The 10053-nt window shown below is 38.6% G+C and overlaps 1 protein-coding gene across 1 annotated transcript; it reads left to right on the top strand.

Moving 5' to 3' along the window:
• The first annotated feature begins 1348 nt into the window (after positions 1-1348).
• OLFML1 (olfactomedin like 1) lies at positions 1349-9618 on the top strand. The gene is made up of 3 exons (XM_071559521.1): positions 1349-1735; positions 3706-3994; positions 7091-9618. The coding sequence occupies exons 1-3, from the start codon at positions 1610-1612 to the stop codon at positions 7867-7869; spliced, it is 1194 nt and encodes a 397-aa protein (XP_071415622.1). The 5' UTR covers positions 1349-1609; the 3' UTR covers positions 7870-9618.
• The last annotated feature ends 435 nt before the right edge of the window (positions 9619-10053 follow it).

Raw genomic sequence — 10053 nt, 5'->3', positions numbered from 1 at the left:
CTGAACTCAGAGAACACTGAAGGATTCCAGGTTCACCTGGAAGGTTAGAAAAGGAATCGTTTTTCTGTGTTGTTCTTCCCCAGTGTTGTAGCTGATTATTTTGTGGAACAGGAGTCAGCATATGATGTCAAGATGTTCCATAGGACATAATCAAGGAAGACAACACACTTCCTAGGGTGTCTGTTCTCAGCGTGAGGATCCAAGCAGACAAGCTTTCTGTCCTCCCAGGCAGGAGCTCTGAAGTAAAGGGAAATGACATTGCAGTGGAAAATCAAGTCTGAGCCTCTCTGTGCACCACTGCCTTTGCCTGTAAATAGGAACAGGCAAATTGTGTACACCTCTAAGGATAAAGCAATACTAAAACACAAAATACCTATCTGTGCCCTTCTGTGAAATTTGTCTGCAAAGCACATGTAACACCAAGCAAAAATCAAGCAATGGAGGCAAAAATTTGCCTGCTGAGACACACTCGCATGGATTCTGTCATAAATCACATCTGCACACAAGGCAGTCAGAAAGAAAAAGAAAGTTCTGTAAATGTGAGGAGAGAAAAATGTAGAAAAAGAAAAATGGAGGGGGGGAAGTGAAGAGGTGGAGAATTCTGAGAAATGGAGACATCCAGTTTGGCTTCAGATACAAAGGAAGCTTTCTAACCTCCTAACACATGGTTTCCTAGCAAATATAGCATTGGCACAGCCAGGGGTATTTCTAGACAAGGAATTCAGTCACGGAAATAATGAAATCAGATAAATAAATAAATAAATGAATGAATGAATGAATGAATGAATGAATTAATTAATTAATTAATTAATTAATTAATTAATATTGCCTAAAATGCAATCCACTCATGTAAATCAATTATAACTGAATTTTTAAGCTATCTTAAGTAGAATTATTATTTCCAAAGAAGAGCTCTATCATAGACTTAACTAAATTGACACAGAACTGTGTTAATGATATCGATTTAACTGGAAAAGTACTGGCAAGAGAAGAGGAAAAGGAATCTTTTTTAATAATTTTATCTATGATTTTCAGTCCTACTGTAAATAGGCTTAATACTGGAAGTGAAAACAATTGCTTTAGATCATTTTACAGTAACAGCTGTGGCTGCTGAAATTGCTACAGACATTAAGCATCAGATCTCCCTGTAAAAGGATGACCTGTGCTCTGTGACTATGAATCTCTGCTGCCTTACACCAAGCACACACTGCACAGTGTTGGTCACACGGGAAAGCAGATGGGAGGAGAAAGGAGGGAAAATAAATTACTTTTATTTGTATTTAATAAAATTTGGCCTACAGGCTCTATGTGACTCAGTAGTGAACATCTGGGATTGATCAGAGAATCACAAACCGAGCAGCAGTCATCTGGCTTCAAGAAACAAACACATTCAGTCCTTCTTCCACAACGTTATTTTTTAATGATAAAACGCAACAGCCATTTTAAGTCTCTTTTTCAGCCACAGGATTTGTAACCTTTTAGTACTTTTTAGCATTACTTTGCCACATTGAGGTATCAGAGAAGGGTCAATCCTGGCCTGGTGGCGTTTGGGATTGCCCTCCACACGCAATTAAGTCACTGCTATTTTGCTTCAAACTCCTCTGATGCAATGGGAGTCTTGCAGGTCCGACTGTTGTTGGTTCCCCTCCTGCCGAGCCTCCTGGGAGCGGCGCAGTACCTGCTGCAGGATGCGGCGCTGATGAGCTACATGGACCGGCGCCTCCTGTCCCTGGAGGTAAGTGCTGTCTGTGAATCCTCCTCTGCGTGTGCGAATGCAGAGCAGTGTGTGTGATATGCAACACCAGGAGGATAAAGTTCCGGCTTTTTCAAATAAATGAGTAAAATTGTAGCTAAACCTTTAACTATAATGATTCCTACTTAACGCATCATTTATTGCAGGACATAATTTCATAATGTTGCAGTTTTATTCTGTTATCACTTGCATGTCTTTTTTTACACCACCAATGAATTTAGCTAAAAATGCAAAAGCTTATATAGTGCTGTCACAGTCCATACTGAGAATAGTATAAATACATTGTCACCAGTAGAAGTGCTGTCAAATGTTAACAAGGAGATAGTAATTCATCAGGTATTTCTCCTGTGTACAGTTAAACTACTCTCCCAGGTAGGTTTAAGAGACATTTATGTAAACTAGAAGTGTATTTTCACTTTAAACAATCCCCTTAGAGCTGGGAGACTGAAATAAGTATTTCCTTTCAATTAATTATATAATTGTACTGGTTCTGCTTCTTTTTCTGCAGTAAAGAAACAACCAGTACTGCAAAATGCCTCTTCAGTTATGGCATGCTATATTCATACATTATTTAGCTTAAATCATTAACATGTCCTTAGCTCTTGACCTGCTCTGGGAGGCTTTTAGAGAAACTCTAACTTGCCTGATCTCATGTCCCATTTTGTATAAACTCACACTAGCCTTAACTTCACGACATAGAAAGAACTGAAGGATTATCCTGACATTCTGTTCCCACTGTTTAAACTCAGGTTTCAACTTTCTTAGCCCCTATAAGAATAACTTCACACGACAATTTCTATTCTTTGGGCACACTTTAAAAATTTTGCAACTCCACCGGTGGCATTTGGTGCAAGGGGCACCAAACAAAGAACAGGGCAAAGGGGTGAGGCAGCTACTGAAGGCAGCACCTGAAAATATTTAAATCAAAGTTCTTGTAGAAAGTAATTAAACTTCCTGGGCATTTATGGTTGTGTATAAATGGGGGGGGAGGGGGCGGTGAGAGGCACAGCAAAACCACAGCTCACAAAGCAAACAAACAAACCTCCACTACCAAGTTTACATCGAACAACTGCAGAGTGCACTGGTCATTCAGGAAATTCAGACATCCTCTAGTCAAATACCACCTCAAAACCAAATTACCAGAAATCTATGCATGAAGCACCAAACCAGAACACCCAATATAGAACTTAGATCTACTATGTGTGTTTGGGCTTAAAGCTTGGCTCAAATTCCTCATCTTCCCAAAGTGGCAGCAGGGGCAGGACACCTTTTCAGGACATCTATGATCTTTACAGAAGCACATGGATTGCAATAGAGAAATCACATTCCTCACCTTTGAAAACATTAATAATTTGAATTTAGGTGTAAAGAAATATGTTTGGTTTTGGTTAAATACAGACAATTTTCTGACAAAAAAAATCCCAACCACAACCAAAACTTCCTGAAATGTAGCATGTCAGTGTTTTCATTTTCCCGTTTAAATGGATGCAAAATAGCCCCACTAGATTCTGTCTTGCTCAGAAGAGGTGTATTTATGTGAAATGCTCCTGCAGGAAACTCTGGGACTGCTTCCCCAGTGGTCCTACAGGAGGAATTCTGAAAAGTTTCTGGAACACAAGTCATCAGAGATTATATACCATTAAGCACCTCTGGCTGTTTCTACCAGAGCACTTTTCCCTCTGTAGGCAACAAAATAAAGTATCTGGCTGTCAGTAAGCATGTCAAGGCAAAAAATGTGGATTTTTGTCCAGATCTGTGAATGCTTGTGCCAGTTTCATATGTCCTGTTCACACAGATATCCAGCAACAACCACTGCTTTGAAAAGGATGGGGAACAGGACTGGAAAGGAGAGAATAGTGGGGTTTTTTTTTTAAATAATCATGAATGAGGTTGTAATGTATACAGAATATCCACATATATCCATGTATTTTCTTCCTGTGTTCCAACTTAAGAACAGGCTGGAAAAATGCAACCATGACATCCTGGATTACGTGGAGGAATTCCGAGACCTTTCCAAGATGGTGCTGTCACGCCTGGCAGGACTGAACAGCTACAAGGCTCAGGTTAAGGGTGAAGTACAGAACTTGCTGACAAGAATTGAACGAGCACAAAGGGACATTGACTATTTGGGAACTGTCACAGATTCTAATGCATGTGTAGAAGTACACGAAGACCTAATGAAGCAGCAGCTACTTGAAGAGGCAGAAGAAAAAAAGAAACTTAAACTCCTGCTAAACGCAAGTAAGAACAATTTGTTTTTCAGAGCCTTGATGTGAACTAGACAGTCCAGTAACCATTGCGTGCTGATAGAGGGATAACAGATTTACATTACATGAATACCACAGGCAATTGCAAGGGGTTTTGGCTGTGTAAATACTAGACTTATAAAAACTATATAGTATGGGAGAAGGAGGGAAGAAAGTACAATTCAAACATTTATTTTGCAGATATCCTACTGCATCTCAAATTAATCCTTTGGAAGCTGCCTTTTTTTATAAAGTGATGTAAAATCTTCTGAAGGTATGCATTTCTTAGTACTGCAACTATACTAAGGAATTAGTGGTGATCCTTGTTTTTTGGAAGGGGCAAGGGTCAAAACCTCAAAACTCAAAAGTGAACTCATGAGTTAAGAAACAGACTTCATTCACTTCTACAATTTTCATCTGTTTATTGTTCCCCTCTGTTATTCTTTCTCTCCCTCTCCCCTCCTTGTGCTTTATCAGCAGAGCACTCTGGCTTAGCCATAAGCAAAGCTCAGTTCTTATTTCAAAACTAAGTGTTAAAGTACATAGCATGAAGAATATGTGTACAATCTAAACCTTTCTTTTTTAAATAAAAATAATTATAAGTATTTTTGCCTTAAAAATTTGAGTTATAGATGTAAATTATGTATCATAGAATACTTCAAGTAGTCTGATCTCATAGTAGTAAGAAGTGAAAAGTAAACAATAAGAAATATAAACTCTCACTTTGTAAAAAGCCAGATGAAAGATGTTTAGCATCAGCAATTACACAATACCCTTTAAGAGAATTAGAATGATTCAATTTTACAAATAAGTTTACAGTTTCTTCCTTGAACTTTTCTAGCCAGACAGTATTAAGGTAGATGGTTACAGAAGCCATTACTCATTCTGCTTCTAAGCTCTAATTGTACACCACAATTGATTCGTTTAATTATCAATAGTTGTTTTCCTCATACAGAAATTTTCAATCCTAGAGATTTTTTAGAGACAAAAAATGGGGAATTTTTAAACTGACTGTGTTTAGAACACTTTGAAAATTATATCATTCTGAGAGTTTGAGAAGGGAAAAAATTACTTTCCATTTTCCCTTATTGGAAATTATGGCTTTTAACTTTATTGGAGCAGTTCTTAGTAACTTTACTTTTACTTTATTGTCAATACTAATCAGAAACTTTTCCCATTGAAGTCAATAGCAAAACTAATCCCTGTGTAGATTTTACAGCACTTAGAAAAAGCAGCAAGACCCTGAACTCTAGCAAAAATCACCTCTGCTTCTAGGCCACCGTATCTTAGCCAGAATCAGTGATTATTTTTACTGAGTCACTCCAAAACTCATGTAGAAAAGTATTTTTTTAAGTCCAATTTTGTTGCTGGTTTCAGTTCAAGTTCATACAGACTGGAAAGCAACAGTGAAGTAGGATCCCCGTTTTCACATGCAATAGCTGATACCTCACTCTGCTTTGGGCAGGAAACATGAAATTATCTTCTGCACATTTGGGGGTGTGATAAGAAACAGTGGGCTTTGAAGGGATCACTGCAGAGAACATTGAAAAGTTTTGGTAAACTTTTGCTTATATGAATGTCCCAATTTCTGAGTCTCCCTCCAAGTGTTATAAAAACCATGGAGAGTTAGAAATCTTCTCTCCAGAAGAGAGACACTCCACAGATTTCAGTGTTTTCTCATGGTTATTTCTTCAGCACAGTAAGATGTTGCTAATGCTGGTGAGGTATTTTGATTCAGCAGCTTTAAGTTTTTAGAATCTATCTAACCAATAAACACTAGTTTTGGGAAAGTTATTGTGGCTTGTTCATGGAAGGTTCTTCCAAAATGAGGACTTCCAAGAAAAAAAAAATTTAAAAAAATCCACACTATAGCAGGAATATCCAAATGCTTTGATTAGAGGGTATCACTACACATAAATGACATAAAGATTGCTTTCTACAGGCAACTGGAATCTTGCCACTAACTTCAATAAGTTCGTATCAGGCCAAATAGGGAGGCTGGTTTTGCTTTCTCTATTTCATCTGCTGCCAGAACTTCCTGCCTTAGAGCTTTGTTTGTTCTGTTTACTGAAATGGCTGCACTTCACTGAAAGCGATTCTTTAAACTTCAAATACTGTGTCTTGTAATTTATGAGTGCCTTTGGTAAACAGGCTTGTTGATATGCTTTGCAATAGAGCTTTTGCTGGAAAGGATGGTGCTTGATAAAGATCTTAGAGTCTAAATGCCTGATGCTTGATGCTTTTTGGTCTTGGACTTCTGTGCAGAGTTCACACAAAATGTAATGAAGCCAAAATTATGACTTGCTCTCTGCTGACGCCAATTTTAACCCTATAGTGAGGTAAACAACTATGTAACCCCACCAGCCATGCCCCTGGCACAGGGACTGATAGCACAGACACCACACCAGTTCATTTAAAGACCAACTTAATGTATGGACATTCCTGGTTTTGTGATCTATGCATTTGTTCTAATTCCTTTGTGCTGCAGGTGTTGGGAAGGGGAATGGGAAGAGAGCCATGTTTTGGCTTTCTGATATGCTGATCTATTTTTATTTGTCTGTATAATATAAATGTATAAAAAGAGTCTAACTGAGGATGAGAGAAATCCTGAAACAAAAATACTATACATATGACATATCAGGAAAATGGATTTTAATTTGTATGCCTTCAATAAGAAATAAATTTTATTATTTTACTGTGTTAATCCAAGTTAGAAGTCCATTCTCTGAAGGAAAAATTATAACCCTGTAAAAGAGCTGACAAGAATAATCACAGAATCAGTAACTGTGCTCTTGGTCTCCTCTCAGGTACACAAATAGAAGCCCTTTTGGATAACACTGGTCTAATAGAACAAAATCCAACACACCATGAGTAGCTGAAGATGTACAGTTTTCTTAACAGGAATACATTACATAAAACTGGCTTCAACACTACTGACCATAGCCATGCTGCTGTCATCTTTATTGATATATTGATCCTAACCTTAGAGTTTAACTAAAAGGAAACTAATTCAATTAAATTAATCTTGAAAATTCACATCTATTCTAATATTTCATATGTTTTCTGTTTGTCTTTGGGTGTTTCCTTGCAGGTTGTGATCACATGCTTACAGGTATCAAGTCCCTAAAGATAGTTAAGAAGACTGGAGATAAGCATGGCTCTTGGATGAAAGACCCTGGCAAAAAGCATACAAAGATTTATTTATTAAATGGTTCTGTCAATAATGTTCTTTGGGAGTTTGCAAATATAATGATATTCATGGAGAACAATCAGACGTTAAATGCTCGCAGAGTCACGCTGCCATTTCCCTGGGAAGGAGCTGGCCAGGTCATATATCAGGGGTTCCTGTTCTACCATAGATATGGCTCTTTAAATGAGATTATTAAATTCAATATCCAGAGAAGAAAAGTAGCTGACCAAATGCTACTGCCAGGGGCTGGAAGGATCCCTGCCTATCAGCTTTCTCCACAGACAAAAATAGATCTTGCCATTGATGAGCACGGGCTCTGGGCAATTCATGCAGAACCAGAGACGGGAGGAAACATTGTCCTTACTAAAATCAAGCCCACGACCATGGTGGTGGAGCACAGCTGGGACACGCCGTGCAGCAGCAGGGACGCCGAGGCAGCTTTCATGGCATGCAACACACTCTACGTCGTGTACAACTCCCCCAGCGGGGGCACCTCTCGCATACGGTGTGTTTATGACATTTTGGGTGCTGTAAACACGTATGAGATCCCAATATTGCATTTTCCAAAGCGCCAGGGGAGCCATTCCTCTATACATTACAATCCTAAAGAGAGGCAACTCTTCGCTTGGGGTGATGGCTCCCAGATTATTTACAAGCTTCATACAGAGCAAAAAGTTTAGAATCTTCAGTGACTTCTCAAATAGACTTAAAAGCTGCCAGTGCCATGTCAACATGACCAATAACATGCAGTAAAATTACATTATACCTCTCTATTACCACTTTCATCTGTTTTACATAAATTTGGGCTTATGTACCCCAGTGATCCTAAAGTAATGTCCAATGAAGAATACGTAGTTTCCATTAATATAAAATAAATTATGACTAAATGCTACAATGTGGACAACCCATACACACACATATTAGTATTCAAGTCTAAGGTTAATTAAAATAAAAATTCCATCTCTGACATGGTCTCTTCCTATTAAAATTATGTATTCTGCTTCAGTGCCATGGAAATCAAATCAGAAGTCCTTCCTGTCCAAAACACACTGACAGCCTTCACCACTCTGAAGGTCGCTTTAGAAAGCCTTCTAGTAAACAATATAAAATCACAAGCTTGCAGAGAAATTATCTATAAATTTTAACAGGAGAGGTTTATTTTATCACAAAGCATAAGAGTATGCATCCTCACAAACAAGGTTTATATTTAACATTTAGCTCTCATACATCACATCAAGGCTATTCCTAATCATTTAACTTCTAGAGTCTTTCCATGAAATTTCCACATTATCCATATAGCTGTGCAGTCCACTTTTGAACCTGACAAGACATTAGCTGCAGCTAAATACTCACTTTTACCAGCTTCAAGTTGCCACTTTCCAATATTTTTTTAGTGTATCACTCCTGGTATGTCAGAAGGAATGTTCCTATGTTGCCTGGTCTGTATAAAACACTATTTTTAAAAATACTTTACACATTTCCTTTGTCATTAGTCTTCCTTTAGCATCTAGTTGTGAGGCATTTTCCCAATGCTTCAAATCACTTCCACTGGTCATAGCAGAACCTTTCTCATCCTACCCTATACTCCAACTCCAGGAAAATACCAGCTCACAAAGGTGGCCCTACTGAGCACAATAGTGCAAGAGAGGTCATGCCACTGCTCAGTCCTGGGTGTGAGTAACAGGCAAACTCCAAGTAAAGAGAAACATATTTTTGTTTCAAAAATAATAATTGTAAATAACACAAACAAGCAAAACAAACAAACAGAACAAAACAAACTCCAGACTAGTGTCAAATACAGGTACTGGCTGTAGTTTTGGTTTGTTTATTTTTTATTTTAATGATAGGTGAATTTCTGTTTAATAAAAAGCAAGCAAAAAAAAAAACACAATGAAAACAATAAACATAACAAAAAAAAGTCCCCCAAACCCCACAAAAATGGTGCTTGTAAAGCAATTCACAGCTGTTTCTACAGAAAGTCGATTTTGTTCATTACACTGAAAGAGCTGTTGTTCTGCTTAAAAATCAGCACAACAGAACAGCCAGACATCAGGGAACAATTTTGGAAAGGAGTTCCAGAATTCAAGTACAAGTGTGCAGACTGCTGAGCTGCAAGAGTGATACTCTGCTTTTAGCAAAAGGAACTATAACATTCTAAGCAGCCTTAAAGACTAAAGCATTCCTTCTGTGTGACAGAAGCCATAGGAAGCACAGCCAGACATCCTCGGGCTCAGAGTGGGGTGGGCTGGCACTGGTTTCCTGTGTGACCACAGGTTAAAGGCAGGTTCGACTTCTGGGCCTTTTATTCCTCAGCTGTTAAATTTCAAACATGTAAATACGAACTGGTATTAGCCACCTTTGGAATGCTTTGAGATCTTTTGCTGCAGAAGGATGTGTAATTTTCTTTATTTAAGAAATAAAGGCTTTTGATGCAAGCACAGGTTGAGTCTGCTCTTTAGCAAAGGTGTTTTTGGGATGTGACATGTGGCACTCTAATACACAACAGAGAAGGCCTATGTTACTGTGCTATGTAGAGATTTCAACAAGCAATCCTCTAAAGTTCAAGCAGGATCTTCTTTGAAACTTGCTGTCCTGGAAATCCAAGGCTGATAATAAATTTAAAGCACCCTGTGACTGACAGTGGCCAAGAGGGCCCCCAGACATCCCACCTGTGGGAAAGGGAGACCCAGCCAGCCTTCACAAGGCCTCCCAGCACTCCAGAAAAGTTTCTCATTGCCAAGTGTTGTGTAGGACCTTCTTCCCTATCCCCTGGTCCTGTCCCTGGAGCACAAGGAGATTTCATCTCCTCTGCATGGAGGCCCAAGGGAGAGGTGAAGAGAAGGGTTGGCATCCTTTGAGCCACT

Source organism: Pithys albifrons, chromosome 6 (genome assembly GCF_047495875.1).
Source record: "Pithys albifrons albifrons isolate INPA30051 chromosome 6, PitAlb_v1, whole genome shotgun sequence".
Classification (NCBI taxonomy): Eukaryota; Metazoa; Chordata; class Aves; order Passeriformes; family Thamnophilidae; genus Pithys; species Pithys albifrons.
This window is presented reverse-complemented; position numbering and strand designations above follow the sequence as displayed.

What these genes read in the sequence shown, in the direction of transcription:
- OLFML1 (XM_071559521.1), top strand. Translation starts at nt 1,610, where the DNA reads ATGGGAGTCTTGCAGGTCCGACTGTTGTTGGTTCCCCTCCTGCCGAGC. An exon ending in GGCGCCTCCTGTCCCTGGAG is followed by an intron (nt 1,736 to 3,705) that starts GTAAGTGCTGTC and finishes TTCCAACTTAAG; the next exon opens with AACAGGCTGGAAAAATGCAA. An exon ending in TAAACTCCTGCTAAACGCAA is followed by an intron (nt 3,995 to 7,090) that starts GTAAGAACAATT and finishes GTTTCCTTGCAG; the next exon opens with GTTGTGATCACATGCTTACA.